The sequence below is a fragment of the Trichechus manatus genome, unplaced genomic scaffold, assembly GCF_000243295.1.
Source record: "Trichechus manatus latirostris isolate Lorelei unplaced genomic scaffold, TriManLat1.0 scaffold00097, whole genome shotgun sequence".
In the NCBI taxonomy this organism is placed as follows: Eukaryota; Metazoa; Chordata; class Mammalia; order Sirenia; family Trichechidae; genus Trichechus; species Trichechus manatus.
Genome location: NW_004444033.1, coordinates 8,500,628 through 8,524,518, shown reverse-complemented (window position 1 = coordinate 8,524,518; position 23,891 = coordinate 8,500,628). Strand labels below are relative to the sequence as shown.

General features: G+C 40.7%; 1 protein-coding gene across 3 annotated transcripts in view; it reads right to left on the bottom strand.

The window, feature by feature from the left end:
* Positions 1 to 23,891, bottom strand: part of EXOC4 (exocyst complex component 4) — an 830,578-nt gene that overhangs the window by 148,669 nt on the left and 658,018 nt on the right. For all 3 annotated transcript variants that reach the window (XM_004382687.2, XM_023737127.1, XM_023737128.1), the window contains exon 13: positions 11,365 to 11,520. In XM_004382687.2, coding sequence (XP_004382744.1) covers positions 11,365 to 11,520 — 156 coding nt within the window. The remainder of the gene's footprint in view (positions 1 to 11,364; positions 11,521 to 23,891) is intronic.

Below are 23,891 nucleotides of genomic sequence, written 5' to 3'. Positions count from 1 at the left end.
GGATTTGAAGTGTCGACCTTTTGATTAGCAGCCGAACTCTTAACCACCAGGGCTCCATATATACATACATACATATGTATATATATATGAAAAAAGACTGGATCACCATATACCAAAATGTTAGCTGTGTGACTGGATTGGGCATTGTGCTTTTCTGTACTTTACAACTGCCTTCAAAGAACAGGTTTACTTTTCAATTAAAAAAAAAAAAGAAAAGAAAACCCACCACAAATGAGAAAGCCTTTTAAATGGACATGTCAAGAACTGCAACAAGGCAAATGGAAGAATGTGGTATTACAGTTACTTGAACCAAACTGGGAGGCAGTGGGTGGTTGGTCTGAAGTCTGGTCTGGACCCCAGCTCTCGGCCTGCTAAAGATGTGGTCAGGCCCTGACTTCCAGAAGGACCACTACTCAACATCCAGACCACTATCATTTCTTCTTTCTAGGTTCGACTTTAGTTTCTTTTCATCTTCTGGTTATTACGGAGGCACATTATTTAATGGAGACAATAAATATTCTTGAGTAAAACAGGCAAACGAATGACCATTTTCTTCAGAAGGTGAAGTAACAGAAAGTCAGCGTGTGTGTTTCAGGTACTAAGCCCTCTGAGGAGTCACTAGCAGTAATCAGTAGGCCAACACGCACACACAGAAGCCTATGCAGCTGAAGGAGGCTGTTAACCCTGTTAAGCTTAAATTTACCACACAGTCTTTGAAGAGTTTTCTCTGACGAGAATTCATTTAAGAGAATTTTGCCAAGAGTATTAAGCCTGTTAAGTTTAATTTTATTACATAATTATAATCTTTAAAGAGGTCTATCTGACAAGAAAGCACTGAAGAAAATTTTGCCAAAGATGATCCAAATTGTGTCCACTTAGTTTTTAAATAATTGTTATCCACTGAAATTTTAGGAAGCTCTCCCCACCCCTAAATCTGCATTTTCAGCAGATTTAACCCAATTATGAAAGAAGCATCACAAATGGTTTCAAGGGGACAGATTTTCAGAGCTGTGCCTAACTGTCCTCGGATCCATTCCTCTCTCTCCCTGACCCGTCTCCCAGGCTCCCACCACTGCTTCCCACTGCTGAGCCCAGCTGGGAGATGGAGCCCAGGGCACACAGCCTGAAGGGTGAGTTTTCCTACGAGACCAGCAGAGTAGGGAAGGATAGGGAACGGCTCCAGTGGCACACCAGACTCACCCAGACGCCTGGTATTTCAGTAGGGTGGTGACGTGCTCACAAGTAACAGACACTGGACATGGGTTGCCTTCCTTGCTGAAAGGCTCCTGCCAGCGCCAGCTTCAGGGGATTTTCTCAACGTCTCGTTCACAGTCATGGTCACCCACACAACATTGTTTCCACCCAGGAAACCTACTTTACAGCCAAAGAAGTGAGGCAGGGGCCACGCTCCTGGAGTTCCCCTCTCTCGCTGCACACCCAGTCATGCAGAAGGACTTGACCTCACAGTCAAATGGCTTATGCAAGATTCAGCTACGATGCCAGTTAGGGGACAACTCTTACCCGACTGGAGTGTCAGAAAACTTGACACAGAGACTCATATATGGTGCTCTTTTCTCCTCCAGTAACAAGGAAGTATGTGTCTGGGAACTAAGGATTACAAGTGGGAAGGGCCCTTCCTCTTATCATCAAAGCCATTCACAGAGGTTTTGCTCTTGCCCCTACAACTTTGGGCTATGCTGGTCTAGAGATACCAAGATGAAGTTTTAACGTATGCGTGTAAGGGTGAGAATAGACACAGTATAATGAATGGGTTAGACTGTGAAAGTCTTGGGCCTATTTACCCTAAAATCCATTACTCACCTTGCCTTTGCTCTGATCTGTATTGTGTGTGTGTTAAGGGATTAGTGTGTGTGTGCGTGCACGCGAGCGTGCGTGTGTGTGTGTGTGTGTGGCCCCTGCAGGCTCTGTTTTCCAGACTCCCAGCTGGGTACTGACAATGGTGACACTGAAGAGCAAAGAAAAGGAGAAGCCAGGGTTACAATATCCCTCTCCCTCCCTCCCTCCCTGCCTTGGGTGGTGTCTCCAGCAATGGCTCCATCTCCTCCAGGGCCCCAACTTCCTTTGGACGCCTCTGTGCTCCAGTAACACTATGTCCACAAGGAGCCCTGGTGGCACAAACAGGCAAGCTCTTGGCTGCTAAACAAAAGGCTGGCGGTTCAAATCCACTCAGCCTTTCCGTGGGAGAAAGACCTGGTGACATGCTTCTATAAAGATTACAGCCAAGAAAACCCTGTGGGGCAGTTCTGCTCTGTCACGTGGGGTCGCTATGAGTCAAAACTGACTTGATGGCACCCAACAACAATGCTGCCTCCTCCCTGAGGCATTCCAGCTGACAGCAGGCAGTGGCTCCCTGCTGTTGCTAATCTACAGGTGATTTTAATGCTCTCTGTTTGATGCCCAGATTCCATTAACCTGTGTAACCAATTCCCTGCATGAAAAATTGGAGGTAAATACTTGAAGTGGTTTCTGCTTTCCACGTTAGACCTTGACTGACACAAGACCTAATAACTGTGTTTGCCTATATTCAAAGCTCCCGGGAATTGATTAAATTCTTTAGCCTGGGGATTAATTAGCTCTGTTGTAGAGGGAGAGAAACCGCGACATGCTAACTGACCTGTTAAAGATCACTTAGCCATTATCTGGCAGAGTGCAAAATGATGAAGGTTATAAAAAAGTTAGGTCACTTACCTATATTCCTAATAATACTGACAGATTCTTATGAGATGGGACAATGACACTTACATTTATCACGTCAGCTTTATACAACTGCTCAACCGTCAACCCTTTCAAAAGCTGATTTGTCCATGTCAGAAATAATGGGGGTAGTCCCATTCTGATGGGCTCTTTAATCAGGTCTTCAAAAACTGTTTTTCTGAAATTATCTCAGCTAAGCCCCCATAAATGGGAAGAACAAAATAGTCCAGTTATCTTGATTACAATATTGTTTTTCCTCTTCAAAACTGCTAAAGCTCAGCACTCAGGCTATCCTTCACTGGTTTTTAATGCATGTGCATTTCATTACACACTAGCATGTGAATAGCTACTTTTCATAGTTAATAAGTCGTTGCTTCTCTCTAGAAGTTTGTCTGGCTCCTCCTTCCATAATCACAATGAAGAGTTCTTTGTTTGCTTTTTTCCTGACTCTTCTTCCACCATGTAAGACCTTGCAATGCTCTTGACCAGCTAGATGGGGCTGAACAGTCCTACATTGTGCATGGGCAGAAATGCCAAGAAGTGAGAAGGTCTCACTGTGTTCTCTGCAATCCAGGTGGATAGATGACAATACTGGCCACTTCTCCCCTTGGTTCCCTTCAGGACTCAGAACACTATTAATACATTCTTTTCTTTTTTTTTCTCCTTTCCTTTCTCTGGTTGTAGGGAAAGTGAGGTATTGACACACTTGGGGTTGCTATGAGTCAGAACTGACTTGACATCAACAGGTTTGGTTTTACTCACTCAGAGATGAAAGCCAGAGAACTAACTGGGGCCATCACTCAGGTGGGAGGTGGGTGACCACTAGTTCCTCCCCTCAGGTCTGTAAATCAGCTTGGCTCTGCTCCTTGGGACAGGCAGCACACACCTGACTCATAGATTTCTGTCATTCCGGCCTTGGGAGGGATCTTGGTAGTCAGTCTAAACTAGTGGCTCTCACCCTGACTGTACAGTGAAAGCTTAACCAGGTAAGCTAAAACAAGACACCTGATACGAAACTTCGCCTGCAGAAATTCTGATTTGACAGGCCGTGGGTGGGGCTCAGGCATGAGGTTTATTTATTTATTTATTTTTTAAATAACAGCTTTTCTTGTTAGGTACAATAATCACATACCATAAAATTAACCCATTTGAAGTATACAAGTAAATGGGTTTTGGTATATTCAGAGTTGTGTAATCATCACCACCATCCATTTCATAACATTTTCATCACCCCCAAAAGAAGTCCTAGACCTATTAGATTCCCCATTTCCCCCCACCCCCCACAGCCCTAGGTATCCACTAATCTACTTTCTGTGTCTATAGATCTGTCTATTCTGGACATTCATATATGATCCCTATTCATATTAATAGAATCATACACTATGTGGTCTTTTGTGACTGGCTTCTTTCACTTGGCAGGATGTTTTCAAGGTTCATCCACACTGTACTACGTATCAGTACTTCATCTCTTTTAATGTCAAGTAATATTCCATTGTATGAATATACTACATGTTACTTATTCATACATCAGTTGATGGACATTATGGTTTTTTCTGCTTTTTGGCCTTTATGAATAATGCTGTTATGAACATTTATGTACCAATTTTTGGCGTGGATACATGGTTCATTTCTTTCAGGTATCTGCCTGTTTTCTTGTCAGGTGCTGTGGAGTCAGTTCTGACTCATAGTGACCCGATGTACAACTGAACAGAACACTGCCCAGCCCTGCGCCATGCTCACCGTCACGGTTGTGCTTCATCAGCGATTACTGCATCGCACGAGAACTCCGTGCTAAACCGTGTGAGGGATGCCAGACCGTCCTCCACAGAGGCTGCACCATTCGGCATTCCCACCAGCAGTGGATGAGGGTTCCAAGTTCTCCACATCCTTGCTGAGCTGAGTCTTGAGCACTGAACTGGGTAGGTACAGGAGGCAGGGGTGGGATGAGCAGAGGGCATTTCAGGAAGAAGAAACAGGTATGGCAATGCCACAGAGGTAGGTAAGAAGATGGTGGACTGGGGAAGTGCAGAAGTTCAATAGTGTAGAAAGACAGACTGAGGGGGAAGTGGACCTTCCTCATCTGGCAGAAAATGTTAAGTCCGCAGCAGAGAGCAGCATCAGGAGAGACAGAGCTGGAGAAAGACTACAGCAGGCACGGGCCCCTTCCCCAGTGACTTGGGACTGTATCACTTTTTCCCTTGTCTTCAGACACCTCCTCCTGCTCACCTACCCCAGCTAGACAAGTATCCTTCCCACCACCACGATGCACAGATGATCACTACCAGCCCCACCTTCTGAAGGGCTGAGTGGGACCAAATTAGAAGGATTAAAACATTTTTTCTTTTATTAAGAATCTAAATGAGAGACAGTAAAGAATTCCATGATCTGAAATTAAACAAAAAAATGTAGAAATGCCTTATCATTGACTTTTTAATGATAATAACTAAAACCAAACCCACTGCCCATCGAGTTGAGTCCGACTCATAGTGATCCTTTAGGACAGGGTAGAACTGCCCCTTGGGGTTTCCGAGGCTGTAAATCTTTATGGAAGCAGACTGTCAAATCTTTCTCCCATGGAGTAGCCGGTGGGTTCGAACTGCCAACCTTTCAGTTAGCAGCCAAGTGCTTTAACTACTGCACTACCAGGGCACCTTAATGATAATAACCGGTAATTATAAATCTCAAACAATTCGCAAATAATTGTCTAACTAGATTAGCATATATGTAATGTGTAGAAGAGATTATAAATGTCCCCCCCCCCCAATTTACTGCCAATCTTGCGCTAAGAGGGGTTGTATTATTTTGATATAGTAACAAACTGCCTAATTCAATCATCACAAACATTACTGGATATGTTTGTAGCTGGGTCTCCAGCTAATTGCCTGTCTTTTTTGTTTAACTCTGAGATTTAAGTTTCTTCTCATCCAATCTTGCCCGACTGTGCCCTACACTCATCTATGACCTTCATCTCATTTAATCGAGGATTAAAAAAAAAAAAAAAAATTAGCAAAGTATTTTCTACCCTTGTACTTATTTAACATATTAATGTCTGCTGATTCATTTTTCCTTTTATAATTGTCTTTTTAAAGTAATAGTAAGCATCTAGATAGAGACAGTGTCTTCACTGATAAACACTTCGCTCAAGCCAGCTAAAGTCTTCATTTTTCCTGCATTAGATCTTTCACTTGCTCCTTCAAATTTATCTAAAGATTTTTCAATAGCCGTAGTTATCTGGAACCTTTTAACAGCTGTGGCTTATGTTATTTTGAGACTCTCTGAAATTTCCAAGTGGAACTCTTCTGAAAATCATTTCTGCTCTACTTTATTCACACTATTTCTTCATCTTGGGGTCCCTGGGTAGTGCAAACAGTTAGCACACTTAGCTACTAACCAAAAGGTTGGTGGTTTGAGTCTACCTAGAGGTGCCTTGGATGAAAGGTCTGGTAATCTACTTCCAAAAAATCAGCCACTGAAACCCCTATGGAGCACAGTTTTACTCTGACACACTTGAGGTTGCCATGAGTCAGAATCGACTCAATGGCAGCTGGCTACTGGTTATTTCTACATCCAAACACATTCCTAGCCCAACTGGATTTCTGCTTCTCTTAGAATTATCTAATCTGAACTGGATGAAGAATTTGAGGAGGTATAAAGAGATTTACCAAAGGCAAAACCAAATCAGATAGATAGATTAAGTAACAACAGAGCTAGGGTCTAAAACTCAAGCCCTTTGAGCTTCGTAAGGGAACGTGTTACTATCATTTTTGTCTTGTAACTTTAAGGGGGTCCAGTGAAGGCATTTTCTTCCAATTTAAGGCATTTGGGTTCCCCATTCTTTATGTTTGATTCTTTTCATTTTTATATTGAGTTTCATTCATTCAGCAAATATTTATTCAGGGTCTATGATGTGCTATAAGGGTTTCACAGAAGAAAGGAAAAAGTTAAAACCTGCTTTCTTTTTTATTCAAAAGATTTTTTTCATTAAAAATTTATTATAGAACATCATGCCAAATAAAAACTCAGAAACCATCATGATCAACCCACTTGTTCTTTGAAATCAATATCTTGCTGTTGTTTAATCATGCTGATCTCCTAAGTTCATAAAACAAAAAGCAGATTCAATAAACATACTACTTTTGGTTTCCTAGACAAAATAAAAAGTTATCTTCCAAATAACTAAAAATAATTTTTAAATGTCCTTTCACCTCTATTCCTTATTGAGTACAGGTAGTCCCCGACTTACAACATGTTCGAGTTAACAACGAACTGCACTTACAACCGTCCTTTTTTTTGTATATCTTTATCATTAATGATATGTACTACATACGTTACAGCGCACAATTTGCTGATGTTATCATTCTCAGATGTTCACTCACAGATGTTCAGTTTTATGACTGACTGTTCAAAACACTGTGGTATAGCAGGCTATCTCCTGGTGTACAATGACGTCAGTGTCGAAAGTCATAATGGATAGAAATTTGGGCAATGTTCAACTCTAACAAAATATGACAATCGAACTGTGCACGCACCCGACAGCTACCAATAATAACACAAAACCTAGAGTGAAAGTACCTGTATGATAAACTAGACTACCAGTCAAGAATGATGATGATCAATGAAAATGAAAGAATAACTCAAATCTCCAAAACCATAAAGTCCTGATCCATTATTAGGCTGGTCGATCATAGTGTGGTGGCTCTGGGAGCCAGACCACCTGGGTTCAAACTCCAGCTCTGTCGCTTACTAGCTCCACAAATGAAGTTTCTTCATTTCTCTCCACCTCAGTTTCCTCATCTGTTGAATGGGAGTAATAACAGTCCCTGAAACTCATACTGCTACTGTATAGTGTGGAACCGTCAGCTATTATTGTCGTGATTGTTGAAATAGATCACCTGATCAGTCAAGAGACTTAATTCTTCATCATTTACATTCTGCCTGCTAGAGTTCAAGGCTGATTTGTAGGTTTTCCACTTTCTTTGACCTTTATCACCTGAAATCTCTGGTCCTAGTCCTGCCAATCACATCCGTCCACTTAAGGGTTTTCAAACCTGGCTCTGGAGAAATGACTCTTATTCTCTGAAATCCAAGGGCTCTGAGTGAAATGCGGGTAAGGGATATTCTTTGGACAGTTTTTGTAAAAACTCATGTGTCCTCCTAACTCCTAAACAGCCCCTCTCCACCCACTTTCCCTCCCCCTACACCCTACCCATTCTGTTAATAACATCTCCAGAAAGCAGGACTCCCTTTTATCACTGGATACTCATTGATCTCAAAAAGATAAATATATATACAGACATGGCAGGTGTGAAGACAATGGGCTAGAAAGCCTGCTTTCAGTTTCTTTGGGAACAAACGGATATGTGCTATTTTTCTGTTTTCTGTAAAACCCTGGCTTGGTGTATTTTTTCCTTATCCTAAGTTAGCCCAGAAATAATACATTCTATTTTTTAGTTAAAAAACAAGAATAGCAGAGGGCCTCATTTGGTAATGAAGGGAACATAAACTTCATTCAATGCAAAGGGCACCAGATCGTACAGTGATCTGGGTGCCAAAGAGCGCTCTGAGCTTACAAACAAGTTCTAGGAAGAAGCGGGACTTTTCTGGCATTTTGGCCCCGGTCATGTTCTAGGGCTCTCCAGCGTGATGAATCAAGGCTCCCTGTCAGCTCTGCCACATTGCAGTATTAGTGAAGAGTGTCCTCTCCTACTCCCCTTTACTTTCAACATCTAATCAGGAGAGAGAATGTGGCGGGTTAAGAAGAATCAATCACACACAAAATAAAACAGATCTGTAAAATAATTTTTCTTCTGTTAAAACAAATATAATTTGTTTTTCAAGCTATGTCTATGCGAAAAAACATGGATAAATTTCTCAGACATGATGTTCAGCAAAAGAAGCCAGATACTATGATTCTGGCCTCTGGGTGGGTTCAAACTGCCAACCTTTAGGGGTGTAGTCAAGTGCTTAACCCTTTGTGGAAATACAAGGACAGGCAAAGCTAAACTGTGGTGATAAATGTCAGAATCGTGGTTACCTGGGGCCAGGCCTTCTGGGGCACTAGAAAAGTTCTATATTTTTATTTGGGAGGTGGTTATACGAGTGTAATTATATATAACAATTCATTGAGTTGTATACCTAAGATTATACTTCATGTATGTTATAACTTACCAAAAAAAAAATTAAAAAATATATGTGCATAATTTGTTTTCCCTTCAAATTTAAGAACGAGAGTAAAGTCAGGACCTTCATTCTAGCTCTTCTGAATCGGAAGCCTGAGGTGGCTCAGCATTCTTTCCTGGAACAGGGTTAAAAGCCCTTCCTTCTTCAACTCTAAGATACTAAGAGAGAACTAATAGTACCGATTGACTGAAAGTCCTTTGCAAGCGTAAAATGCAGGTAAGGAGCTTCATAATAATAAACTAAGAAACCACAGGGAGAAGATTCACATTCATTTAACTGAACCTGAAAAGTTGGGGGTGGGGATTATCTCCCAGAAATTGTGTCTAACTCAAGTATTATTAGGGTTATTAAAAACAAAAACAACAACAAACCAATTTTTGTCTAGTAGATTCTGACTCATGGCGACCCCACGGTGATACATATGATTGAATGGGTACACTTAAAGGGGAGAGGGGAGATGCTGACCCAGAACATGCAAAAACCCAGCAGGAGGAAAATATGACACCATACTGTGACGGCACAGAGCCCTGTAGCCTGACCTCTGTCCTAGGGTCAGCTTGATTATTCCTAATTGGGCCTTCGATCAATCGATCACTCAATCATTCTTTCCTTCTCTTGATAGAAAAAAGCATCAGGCTACTCTCCACTACTATAGCTCTGACAGAGTCATCTAAGGGAAGGGGAAGGGTGCACAGGGATCGGAAAGAAAAATTTAAGAGTTTAAAATTTCAGATGCTTGGGAAAAATCTTCACCCAAAGGAATGTTTTAAAGGAAAACAATTCCGTGACTTCTGTACAGGCAAAGAGTTCCTGAAAAGGATACCAAATGTCCTATCCATAAAGAAACTAATAATAAATTGGACTCACTAAAATTTTTAGAATTCTTTTTATTAAAAGATATTGTTGCTGTTAGTTGCTGTCGAGTCGATTCCAACTCGTGGTGAACCCAGGGGACAGACTAGGACTGCACTCCACAGGGTTTTCAAGGCTGTGACTTTTCAGAAGCAGGTCGCCAGGCCTGTCTTCTGAAGGGCCCCTAGGTTGGTTCGAACCACCAACCATTCAGCTAGTAGTCGAGCACTTACCCGTCTGCAGTTAAGAGGATAAAAACACAATCTGTAAAGTGGGAGATGATATTATACATGACAATAAACTTACATCCAAATAAATAAAAATTTCTATAAATCTCTACAGGAAAGACAGGCAACTTAATAAAAAATTAGCAATAGATATGTTGCTAAAATGTTACAAAAAGAGGGATATCTAAATGACCCATAAATACATAAAAATACATAAAAGAGTGCTCAACTTCATTAGTCATGAGCTGCCAAATTTCTCTGAGATAATGTAATACTAAGGAAGAAAAATAGAAATACGGAAGTTTTAGGTTAAATTACAGTTTACCTTTTGAATATCATGGTTTTGAGAAAATTTAAAATGATACTATAGAAAATTTTCATAATAAAATGTCAGTTAACACAATTTTCACAATAAAATGCCAGTTAAAAAACCACTATGAGTAAATATGGTTAACTTTGTGAATATAAAGACCTGTTTATCTGTAACTGCAATCCACATTCTGAAAATGAGAGAAGCTCATAGTTCTCTGATGAATTAAAAGCTAAATGTTGGCTGTTACACTTCCTTCATTTCTTTTTTTTGGTCTTTGCTTCTTCAAAGTGCTTTTATTTTATTTTTTACTATTTATCTAGTCAGTTGGATAGGCAAAAGACCGAATAAATCTAATTTTGATGTGACAAAATACCATCTCCATTTTTTTCTTGCTTTATACGTCTCTAAAACGGTAGAGGTGAGAATGTTTTAATGTGGCAAGCCAGCCATGTAGAAATAAGTAGCTTCATCATATTAGGCCATATTGTCATAGCTAAGTAAATATTTTAAACTGTACAAAGAGGAATGTTAAGTGATAAAGTTGAGAGACTCTACGTGTGGCAAAACAGGGAGAGAACAATCAGTGATAATACAATATACATGAACAAACACAGGAAGCACATTTTTATTTCCAGAAAGTCCACCTAACAGTTCTGTGAACTGAAGAATACACTAAGGACAATTTTCACATACTCTGTAGGGGCAGGAACCTTATCTTGTTAATTGTCATATTTCCAGGATATGGCACATAATAGGGTCAAAAAAGCTTTGCTGAATGAATGAATGAAAGAAACTTTCCCCTAAGAGGGAAGAATGGTCTACAAATCAAAACTGAAAGACATTTTAACCTGATTTGCAAAGTTCCCAATTTGATTCACACCAATTCCTTCCTTCAGAAGTCCAAGACAGACTTGTATAGAAAATATGGCAAAGTATGATGAAAACAGACTTCACTATGTTCAATCAATTAGTTGTTGCTTGATATTTAGTAACGGCCAATGTTTCCTATAAGACACAATTAATTAACATAGTTTTTAGCCTCTATGTTTAAAACAGCTTAGAAAATAGACCTTTTACCTTATGAAATCTTCTTCCTCTTCTCTCTTTGGCCTCAGCTGTTTGGGTTGAGCCATATTAATCCAGTTTAGTAGAGATTTCAAGAGTCTGCTGATATCATCATCTTTCGCCCAAGATGCACTGATGACAAGTTTTTCTTCTGACTGGACAATGCCCCTAAACACAACCAGCAGAAAAGAGTCCTTTCAGCACAATGCGGGGTATTCAGTTAGCATTTTTCATCAACTTTTGCTGCAGAAAAAGGAAATCACAATCATCTCTCATATTAACATAGCCTCTTATCTGAGCTAGGGTCAGTGACATCCATTACATAGGCTACTTTACCGGGAAACATAATTTCTAGACTTCATTCTTAGTTTCTTAATTGTTGAGTAATTATGAAAGCTGATAATACTAATTAGTCCATTGTATCATAGTTTACCCATTAGGATAAATAAAAAATGTATGAAAGGTTTGCAAGGAATCTTTCAAGAAAGATGTTAAATAAAAAAACAGTGGCTTAACTATATAAAAGAATGTTATTAAATGACAACATAAATGATACCTGAAGGGTGACAGAAAATGTTAAGAGGAAAAAAGATAATTCCTTGACTTAAAAAACAAACAGAAACAAAACTTATTGTGGTAAAATATATATGAAAAAATTTACCATTTTAATTATTTTTAAGTATACAATTCAGTGGCATTAATTACATTCACCATGTTGTGCCAACCATCACCATTATTTATTTAGAAAAGTTTCTAATCGCCCCAAACAGAAGCTCAGTACTCCTTAAGTAATAACTACCCATTCCCTCTTAACCCCGCCCCTGGTAACTATGAATAAACTTTTGTCTCTATGCATTTGTCCGTTCTAAATATTCATATAAGTGGGACTGTACAATATTTTTTTCTTTTGTGTCTGACTTTCTGACTTACTTCACTCAGCATAATGCTTTTAAGGTTTACATATGTCGTAGCATGTACCAGAACTTCACTTCTTTTCATGGCTGAGTAATATTCCATTGTATATATGTACCACATTTTGTTTACCTATTCATCTGTTGACAGACACTTGGGTTCTTTTCATCTTTTGGCTACTGTGAACAGTGCTACAATGAACACTGGTGTACAAGTATCTGTGTTCCTGCTTTCAAGTCTTCTGGGTAAATATCTAGAAGTGGACTTGCTGGGTCACATGGTAATTCTACGTTAACTTTTTGAGGAAACATGAAGCTGTTTTCCATAGTGGCTGCACCATTTTACATCCCCACCGGCAATGGACCAGGCTTCCAATTTTTCCACGTGCTCGCCAACACTTGTTATATTTCTGATAAGAGCCGTCTTAGTAGGTGTGAAGTAGTATCTCACTGTGGTTTTGATTTGCATTTCCCTAATGACTAATGTCACTGAGTATCTTCTCATTTGTTTATTGGCCATTTGTATAGCTTCTTTGGAGAAATCTCTATTCATGTCCTTTCACCATTTTAAAATTGGGGTTCCCTGACTTCTTGGTTTAAACTAATAGTCAGTTCTATTTGAAGGTATTTTTTGAACTATGTATATCCTTCTACTCAAAGCCAATCTATCACCATAAAGAAAGTCTGCCCCAATGCCAGCAGAAAACGCCTTTGATTACTGCTACCTCCAGTGGGCTTTGGCTAGTGACCTAAAGTTGACAGGTGTCCAAGCTCTTTACAAGGGCCTATGGATTAGCTATTAATACTGCTCCTACCAGAACATACCTGTATATTCATCTTCAACGTTAAAGTTCAACTTAATTAAAAAGCTTTTTCTGTTCAACAGTTCTGTCACTAATTTAATGGTCTAAAAACTCATGTCAGCAGTTCTAGGTAACAGAAATGACAGTTATTAATGAAGGGAGTGCTAATCAGCTGGCTACTTCACTGAAGTTGACCAAGACTCCAGGAGGTTGTGCCCCTAGTACAGGCAGAACATTATGTTAGTACAAGGGTTATTCTGGGGGACATTATGCATAGTTTTTCTATGTATGAATAACACAAGATACATCAATGTGTGAGCATATGAATGCGTGTGAGTGTGTGTATGATAAAATCTCTTTGACCCGACTGACAATTTAATGCTTGTAGACCAAAGAAGTTGAGCCCTCCAAAACAGCCTGACTTGAAGTAACATGGTTTCATGTTGTAGGGAGTAATACTGCTCTGGTTCTCTGAAAAGAAGCTGGAATAAATAATAGAACTATGGTTCATTTCCAGAATTCTTATAATTCACTAGAAGGAAAAGGTTTCTAACAGTTTCTGTGGTCAGCTATTCAAAAAGTAGACAACAGAACTTTCCCTCCAATCTCTTGAGTTACTCTCCCACTGGTACCTTCCATTGCTTCTATTCTTATTATTTTCTTGCATCTTTTCTGTAATACTTATGGATTAATCCAATATGCTAGTTTTTATACTCTTATACATGATTGTGAGGATGGTGTGGGACCGGGCAGTGTTTCATTCTGTTGTACATGGGGTCGCTACAAGTTGGAACACTCGACGGCACCTAACAACAACAATAACAAACATGGGGTGCTGGGTGCAACCTCACAGAATGATACTACCTCAGACTGATGACATTCCATCCTAGATGGCCCTCAGTGTTCTTTGGTATTGTTTTTACCTGCCTCTGTTCAGTTACCTCTTCCTTTTCCCTCAATGACTATTTTTAAACCTTCACCCTTTTCTTTATCCCTTCATTGATTTTCTTCCACATCCTTCCTATCTGCCAGAGGAAGGAGGAGGCCTAATTACATATGTTCCAACATTCCATTCCCCAACACCCACAGAAATGTGTTCAAATCTGTACCCATACTCATTCACTTAAAGTAACCCCCACCTAGGTTCTTGTGATCCTTTCTCCCTTTTCATTATCTTCATCAATCCCCTATACAATTTTTTCAGAAAAATGAATGAATCTCTTCCTCTCTAGTAAAACTCCTCTGTCTTCTTAAAGATGCTGTCATCAAATGAGTGGCCTCACTGACTCTACTTTCTCACTCATTCACTCATTCAATTCATGAAACCTCTCTGCAGGGTCTACCCTAGGACTTAAACCAACTATCACTTTTTGAAAATTATTCAATAATTATATCTTTTACTTCTAGATGATTTATTTGGCTCTTTTACAAATCCACTGGCTTTTCCCCTCCTAAATGTCCTGTTCTTGCATTATGGATTGTATTTCTTCCTTTATCTCTCTGAATATTTTAAAACCAGTTATACAGTTCCTCTGCATGACTCTCTAGTGTTTGGACGCCAAACATCCTGCGTGTTGTACCTGCCTTCTTCTCTCACGGTCATGGGTTTCCTCAGGCAGTCTCCTATTTTTCTCGGCAAGCTCTACTTCAGCAAGACTCCTCCTTTGCAAGAATCCCACAATTGCCCTGGGTTTCGGAGACAGCACTATTGCTTGGTTTGCATTTGCCTCCTGTGGGTACTATGGGTTTTATTGATCTCAAATAAATTTAAAAAAAAATTTTTGTTTTGGCTTAAAGCTCCATGATGGGATCTGTTTTAAGTAGCTTATCAGTTGAAAGGGAGTTTCCTTGGGGGTGTGGCTTGCATCTAATATAAGTGGACTCCTTGGCAAGGCTCGCTGGCTTTTGCTCGCTCTGGATCCTGCAGCTGGCTCCTGTTTATCTGACCTCCGGATCTTGGGATTTGAGCTAGCAGCTTACCTGCAGTCTTGCCTGCCAATCTTGGGATTCATCGGTCTTTGCAACCTGTGAGCAAGAGCCCTGCTGTCTGACCTGCCGATCTTGGGTTCGCCAGCCCCTGCGGCTACGTCAATCAGAAGAAGCCTCCAGCTTGACCTTTGGATTTGGGATGTTTCAGCCTCTACAACTATGTAAGCCATTTCCTTGATATAAATCTCTTAATACAGATACTTACACACTTTACTAGTTTTGTTTCTTTAGAGAACTCAGCCTAAGACATCTGCTCGGCTGCTGTTGTGTGCTATTGAGTTGATTATGACTCACGGTGATCCTCTAGGACAGAGCAGAACTGCCCCATAGGGTTTGCTAGTCTGTAACCTTTATGGGAACAGATCACTAGGTCTGTTCTCCTGCACAGCGGCAGGGGGATTCAAACCGCTGATCTTTTGGTTAGCATCCGAGCACTTAACCATTGTGCCACCAGGGCTCCTCAAAATCTGCTCTAGGGTTCAGGAAACAGTCTGGGTCTGGAGGTGTAGGATGGTAGTGTACAGTTTTGGGGACTAGAGTTTTTCATTTAAGCACTAGTAGCTATAAAAAAAAATTAGCTCAGTAGGATATGATACTACATTAAAGGTGCCCATGTTATTTACTTATTTTTTGAAGACTGAATTTTTAATAATTTAATATTATGTTACTGCCTTCAGTAATATTCATAGATTCTGCCTTATTAAAGAACAGTAATCCAAATTAACTAAAATGCTACTCATATACTATCTGCAACAAGAAATACATTAATTTATATCAGAATGAACATCAATCCCAAGAGAAATTCCAAATATTCTAATTTAAAATACTGGCACAGATAAGCAACATAAAATTACTCTAAAGTGAATTTCCCACTTAAGTGGCAAAGTTTCTATACTGACCAACCGCATGTATTAGTTTATGATTTTGTAATAAACCAGATCATGTGTGTGAAAAAATTCTAGGGCATATCCAAATAGCCTCAAAAAAGGAGAGCTAAATCTCCAACAACTATTCCACAAGAGGAGTGGGGTTAATCGTCAGTACCAGAGCCATAATCTACTAATTAATTCACAGCTCAATGGGCCAGAGACACAGCCATCTGTGTAACTCTATGCACCCATTCCCAGGAGGGGGAGGAGGGAAATAGGTGTAGTTCTTGGAACAGGTAATAAGGCTGCAGTGAGGAGGGTCCACCCTCTAGACACAGCTCAGTGAACTGCATTCAGAAAACATCTGCTGGTGTCGATGCGTTCTGATGTGCACCGCTTCCTCTCTGGAACAGTTGGAAGTGCAAGTGTGCGTGGTCCCTGGACACAGTTGGCGCGTGGAGTCTTTCATTAGGTAAACAACCAGGGGCAGGTGGGCTAATTGGATTCAACTGTTTGGTGACAGCCAGGGCATGGTGTTTACTTTCCCAGACTGAATCTTTCAGACACTTCAAAAACGAGGAGCCAAGCAGACAAATGAACCCTGAGTAAGACTGGTTGAAATTAAGCTGCTGTCGCTGTATTTCAGCTGTGAGTGACTGGACCTGTTGCAGGCCAAAGTGCAGGGCAATGTCCAGCAATGCAAGTGACAGTAACAACTGAGGATGTGAAAACAGGAGTTCGTACTAGGCTTCTGCTTAAAAGAAAACAATACAAACAAAATAAAACAAACAAAAATCTCTTGAGCTAAAGCGGAAAACAAATGGGAAGAGAGTAGATAAACATAAGGCCATCTTTTGTATCACGCTCAGTGCAGGTCAGAGAGCTTTAGGATGGTATGTGCTTCTATCCAGGAATCACAACGGAAGGAACATCTGGGAACTCTGGGCAACAGAAACAATGAAAGAGATGATACAGAGGACACTGGGAAAAAGGACTTAGAATCTGAGAATTTATAGATATTAAGTTATCTTGGGGAAAATTTAATAACCTTTAAATAGACATGTTCTATATAAAGAGTCATACTTGTTTGACATTTAACAGACCCAGGAGAACTATACTGTAACACAGTCGGTGCCTGGGTTACGAATGTCCAACTTATGTACAACCTGTAGCTATGAACCAACCCCCGTAAAGCTTATCACACTAAAAATTCGCAGTACATACGATGGTTCATAATAACAAATGGGCGCTACTTTGAGACATGCACCAAACCATTATTATTATTACTACTGTATTATGTTAAAGATGTTTCAGTGTATCTGGGAGTGTTTCTTTAATGTTTTTATGCACGGAAAGGTACAATTTATACTATATACTAAGACAAACATTTGACTAACTGATGTTAGATACCAAACGTACCTAACTGCTCCGACTTATGTACAAATTCAGCTTAAAGACAGATTTAGGAATGGAACTCGTTTGCAATCTGGGGACTACCGGTACAGGCAGTAGACCAAGAATTAATGTAAAATTTTGTCTGAACTGCCAATGTTCAGATTTTTCTTATGATACGCAAATCTATATACACATGGAATTTGAATATCCTTAAGATCTTTACAAAAAGATTTCAGGCCTGGGAACTCCCTGTTTAAACCCTGCATGTCTTTCCACTGCATTTAGAATAAAATTCAAATTCCCCGGCCTTGAAATTCTTCATCAATGGGTCCTATGAAGCATTTTTAAAGTGTATCAATATTACATTCTAAGGTGTGGCTCAACAGAGGTTTTTTTTTTTAAGTTCTTATCTGATTCTAATGTGCAGCCAGAAATGACCCAAATGATCTGACCCCTGGACCTTTCCAACCTTACCCAGTCCTCAATCTCTTTGCTCACTCTGCTCCAGTTAAGCTAACTTGAATTCAGTGTCTCAAAAGACTTATGTGAGTTCCCACCTTCATACCTGCTCCTCCTTCTGCCTGGAATGTTCTTCCCCCATATCTCTACGTGGCTCCTTCTCATCCTTCAGAATTTAGCACAAAATCACATCCTCAGGGAGGCTTTACCTTATACTGCTCATACCCTGAATTTTTTTTTAATCACATCATCCTTATTACTGAGAAACTCTGTTACGTGATTATTCTCTATCTCCCTCCATTAGAATGATAAGACCCCTGAAGGCAGACCTTGCCTCATTATTCATTTCTGTACCTTAGTCCTATGATTGGCTCCTGGAAGTGCTTAATAAATAATTGTGAGTGCATACAGTGACTGACTGAAGGAATTAATGATTGATACTATCGAAGTAGAAAAACGAGGGAAGTAACAGGGGTCATAAAATATCTTTCTTTTTCCATGCTATTCGTGAATATTTATATAACTACCAATGAGTTTAACTTAAAAGCAGCAACAGTAAATAGTGAATTGGCTGACAGATACAGCACTTACTGTGAACTAGACGTTCTTCTAGCACTTTACACACGTTAACTCTTTTAATCCCCACAACAATTCTATATGGTAGGCACTCTTATTATTTCCACTTTATAGATTAAATACCGAGGCACAGAGGCTAAGGAACATGCCTGTGGTCATGTGGCTGGTGAGGATAGAGCCGAATTGAGCCCAGGGCTGTCTGTTCAGCTCCCAATTATTACAGTGTCTGTCTAAACCATTCAAACATTTTTCAGGTTTCCTATTTCCTCTTTGGAGCCCTGATGGCGTAGTGGTTAAGAGATCGGCTGTTACCCAAAAGGTGGGCAGTTCAAGTCTCCACCAGTCACTCCTTGGAAATCCTATAGGGCAGTTCTACTCTGTCCTATAGGGTCGCTACAAGTTGGAACCAACTCGACAGTACCTAACAACAACATTTCTTCTTTAATTCCATTGTCTTTTTTCTGGGCTTTAGAGTCAGACACACTTAGCTTCTAATGTACGCACTACCACTTCCACACTCTGTGTCCTTAGCTACGTCATTAACCTTTCTGACCCTCTGTTTTCTCATCTGTAAGGTATGCAGAATATAATCTAACAGAGTTGTTGAGACTGACTAGATAAGTTAATGACTATAACGTCCCTTGCACAGTGACTGTGTATTTTACTAAGTGTTTATTTCCATCCTGGTCTAGGTCCTTATTAGTTTACATCAGCAGACTCCTATCTGACCACGGTAGAGTGAGTTAGATGGGAGAAATTAAGATGGGCTGGTGGCTACAGGATGCACAGGACACCTGGTTCATGGGCAACATCGTCCTCAGCCAGAAGGGCAGCTGAAGTGCGCTGGAAAAGCAGGATGAAGTTACTCACTGGATCAACAACTATGGGTGAAAAGACACCATGCTAGACACTGGGGACAATTATATGGAAAAAGACATAGTGACTTCCTTCTAGAAGCTCGGAGTTCAGATCAGTGATTTCTAACCAGTAACACACATGAGAATCACTTTGGGGACATTTCTAAACTACATCTGCTTGTGGAGAATCCAGTATGTGTTTTGAAATCTCCACTAATAACTGTGATGTGAACCCACATTGAAAAGCAATGTTCTAGAGGGAGAAAGCCACGTAAACTAATCACTGATCAAATGTAATAAAACATTAAAAAGACTGCAATACAATGGTATGAATACAATAATAAAGCTATGCATAATAAATTACAGAAGTGCATAATAAAAGCTCTCATTTGTTGAATGGCTTCTATGAACCAGACACTGAACATACTTTATAAATGTCCCTCTGAATCGATTCCATATTTAATAAAAACGAATACATACAGCTAAGTCAGTGCCAGGTGAGCCAAGAGGGTGGGGGAGACGATGCACCTTCAAGAGGCAGGCCAGAAGACGGGCTTGCATGGGCCTTGCAGAAAGGTTTCCCTGCTGTATGCCCTTGGCTCCTCTGGGGTTCAAGGTCAGTTAGGTTGGCAAAGTCTGCAAGGCAAGGTCAGCTAGGCACTCATTCCTGTAGAACACTGGGCAACGTTTCATTCTGTGGTACCTGGGGTCAACATGAGTCAGAGCTGACTTGACGGCAACTAACAACACCAGGCCCAACACAACGCAGAGGCAAAAAACCCAAAACAACAACAACAAAAACCTGATGCTAAACTGGAACAGGCAGAAACTTCAGAAAACTGTGATTCTCAGTATTTATATGACTCTTTTAGAACACATATTTACAATTTCTCTACTCCTGGGACAAAGAGAATAAGCAAGGGGAGGCTGGATTCCAGGACAAAGAGGACAAGCAAGGGGAGAGAAGCACTCAGCTTGGGAGAAGCCAACTAATGGACCAACTGCCTGCTTGCTAATGCAATACTGTCGAGTAACAGCTGAGTCTTCCTTTCAGCCCCAAGGGGTGGGACTAATTAAGGAAAAGTATCCTAGTCCTCACTTCCCTTTTAGGAGACCTCTCTTTACCCAAAGCCTGTAACATGACATCACTGTACAGCCTTTGCCTGCTGAGTGGAAGGGCTCACCGAGAGGTGAGTCGTGCTTGACCTTCCCTCAGGTCTCCAGGCTCCCAGGGGACGCTCAGGTTCTCACAGTAAACTTGGAAAGCAAGCCAACTCTCAGCAGAGGGCATTGCGAGCTTATGGATTTGAACATTCCTGTAAAAGATATCTGCTGAGAGTCACGCGGGAGAATCAGATCGCGCTGTCTCCCTGCTCCCTTCCTCCTCCTCCACATTGGATCATTTGAATTGTATATGGCTTTCTACTTAAGTCAGTCGTTTGCTGGCAGCAAAACTAGAACATTTCCTGTTTTTCCTCTCACTGTAATCAAGATTTGGCTGTCCAAATTAGGACTGCCCTAATTATTCCTCAGCCGGTGCCAACTCGGGGGAGGGCAACGAATGGGAAGAGAGGAAGTAAGGACACTCCGCATCCTCAGACTCATGCAATAAGCAAACACATTCTCCCTGGCTAGAAAAACTTGATTAAGAACCGGTGACACACACCATGGGGTTATGTGTGTATCTGTGTGTGTGTGCATGCACGAGTGTGCGTTGTGTAACAACCATATAAATGATTTTCTATTCATTCCCCTTCAAAGCTTCACAGAATTACTTTTCCCAACTCTGAGATGAATTCAACCCTCTATTTCGGCATTCCCAGATGTCACCCTGTAAATGGAATGATCTGATAGTGGGCTCCATTGCTGGAGCAGCCGGCCAGAAGGAATACCAAAGTGGTACAGCCTCTTGGGGGAAGGAATCAAGATACTCTTGATGGCCACAGTATGCCATAACCAAAAGCAATGGTTACTTCTAAGAAGAATCCCTCAGTGGTGCAAACGGTTACTGCACCTGGTTAAGGAGCCTCTGAAGAAAAGGCTTGGGGATCTATTTCCACAAAATCAGCCATGGAAAACCCTATGGAGCATAGTTCTACTCGGACACACAAGGTGTCGCCATGAGTTGCAGCTGACTTGGCAGCAACTGGTTATGTTCCAAAAAGAAATAGTCAAAGGGAGATACAAGTTTACTGTTTGGACAAAATGGTGAAGTATAAATGGCAGAGAAATAATTTGGTTCTATAAGAAGGATAGACCATGGTGACAAAACCGCTCCATAAAAAAACCCATTAAAACCAAACCTGTTGCCATTGAGTTGATTCCGACTCAAAGTGACCCTACAGGACAGAGCAGAACTGCCCCATAGGGTTTCCAAGGAGTGGCTGGTGGATTTGAACTGCCAGCCTTTTGGTTAGCAGCCAAGCTCTTAACCACTGTACCACCAGGGCTCCACTAAACCCTCCGTGCTCCTGCCTAAACCCAATCACTCCTCTTGCACATTAAATCCCATCCCTACTCACCTAGCCAGAAACATAATTTCAGCAATTCTATTTCTCTACTACATCAACAATCTTTACCTGTCTCCCAAACCAGTTCCTCCAGTTGTAAACTTACACTTATTTCTCCTATTTAAAATAATCAATAAAAACAAAAACACCTCATGTGACCTCACTTCTCTAGCTCTTGATCCATTTCTCTGATCTCCTTTGCAGCAAAACTTACTGAAGAATTTTTTACTATATTTACAATTTCTCTACTCCCAGTTTCTTTTTTAAGCCTACATCAATCCCCTTTTCACCCCTACTACTCCACAGAAACAGGTCTTGTGAAAGTCATCAATGATCTCACTTGGTCCATTCTCACTTCTAATGCTGAACTAGTAGCAGCATCTGACCAGTTACTCATCCCCTCGCATCCTTTTACTTGCTTTCCAGACACTACATTCCTTCGGTTTTCTTCCCACCTCAGTGGTTGTTGCATCTCTGTCCCCTTATGCTGGTTTCTCTTCATCTTGCAAACTTCAAAGTCCATGGTCCTCTTCTCTGCTCTATCTGCACTCACTCCTGTGAAAATTTCATCTAGCCCCATGGTTTTAAATAACTATTATTGATATGTCAATGGCTGCCAAATATATATCTCCAGCCTAGACCTCTCTTGGAACTTTTGATGTACATATTCAAATGCCTACTCCATATCTCCATTTGGATGCTGAATAATAGACACTCCAAATTTAAATCGTGATCTACTTGCCCCTGCCATGTCCTCCATCTCAACAGCTGGCAATTCCATCTTCCCATTGCTCAAATAAAAGCTATTTGTGACTCCTTTTTATCTCTCAAACCCTGTATCCAACCTCGCAGGTAATTCTGCTGGCTGTCCCTTCAAAATCTATCCAGAAATCAATCACTTCTCATCTTCTCTGCAGCTACCAGCCGGTGTGAGCTGTCTTCATTTCTTTCCTGGATTATCACAGTAGCTTCCATCCTTGTCTCCCTATGGCCTATTTGCAAAACTTATATTTAAAATGTGAGCAAGATCATGCCACTCCTAGGCGTGATGCCTGCACTGGCTCCCATTCACTCAGAGTAGAATTCAATATCCTTACTGTGGCCAACAAGGCCCTATGTGGTCTGGCCCTCTATTACCTCTTGGACATCCTACCAGTACTCAACTCCTTGCTCACTTTACTCCAGCCACACTGGACTCCCTGCTGTTCCTCAAATTGTCACATAAATTCCTGCCTTAGATCCTTTGCCCTCTGCCTGAGCACTCTTTCCCCATATATCTAACTTCCTCAACTTCTTCAAGCCTTCCCTAAGCCTTAACTCAACAGGGCCTACGTCCTGGAACATCATATTTAAAACCACAATATCCTTCTCCCACACTCTTGATTCTACTTGTCATTGTTGTTAGGTACTGTCAAGTCAGTTCTGACTCATAGTGACCCTGTGTACAACAGAACGAAACAGTGCCCGGTCCTGCACCATCCTCAAAATCGTTGTTACGCTTGAGCCCATTGTTGCAGTCACTGTGTCAATCCATTTCGTTAAGGGTCTTCCTCTTTTTCACTGACCCTCTACTTTACCAAGCATGATGTCCTTCTCCAGGGACTGGTTCCTCCTGATAACATATCCAAAGTACATGAGACAATGTCTCGCCATCCTTGCTTCTAAGGAGCTACTGGCTGTACTTCTTCAAAGACAGTTTTGTTTGTTCTTCTGGCAGTCCATGGTATATTCGGTATTCTTCGCCAACACCATAATTCAAAGGCATCAATTCTTCTTCAGTCTTTCTTATTCATTGTCCAGATTTCACATGCATATGAGGCAAATGAAAACACCATGGCTTGGGTCAGGCACACCTTAGTCTTCAAGGTGACATCTTTGCTTTTCAACACTTTAAAGAGGTCTTTTGCAGCAGATTTGCCCAATGCAATGCATTGTTTGATTCCTTGACTGCTGCTTCCATGGACGTTGATTGTGGATCCAAGTAAAATGAAATCCTTTATTACTTCAATATTTTCTCTGTTTATCATGATGTTGCTTATTGGTCCAGTTGTGAGGATTTTTGTTTTCTTTATGTTGAGGTGCAATCCATACTGAAGGCTGTAGTCTTTGATCTTCATCAGTAAGTGCTTCAAGTCCTCTTCACTTTCAGCAAGCAAGGTTGTGTCATCTG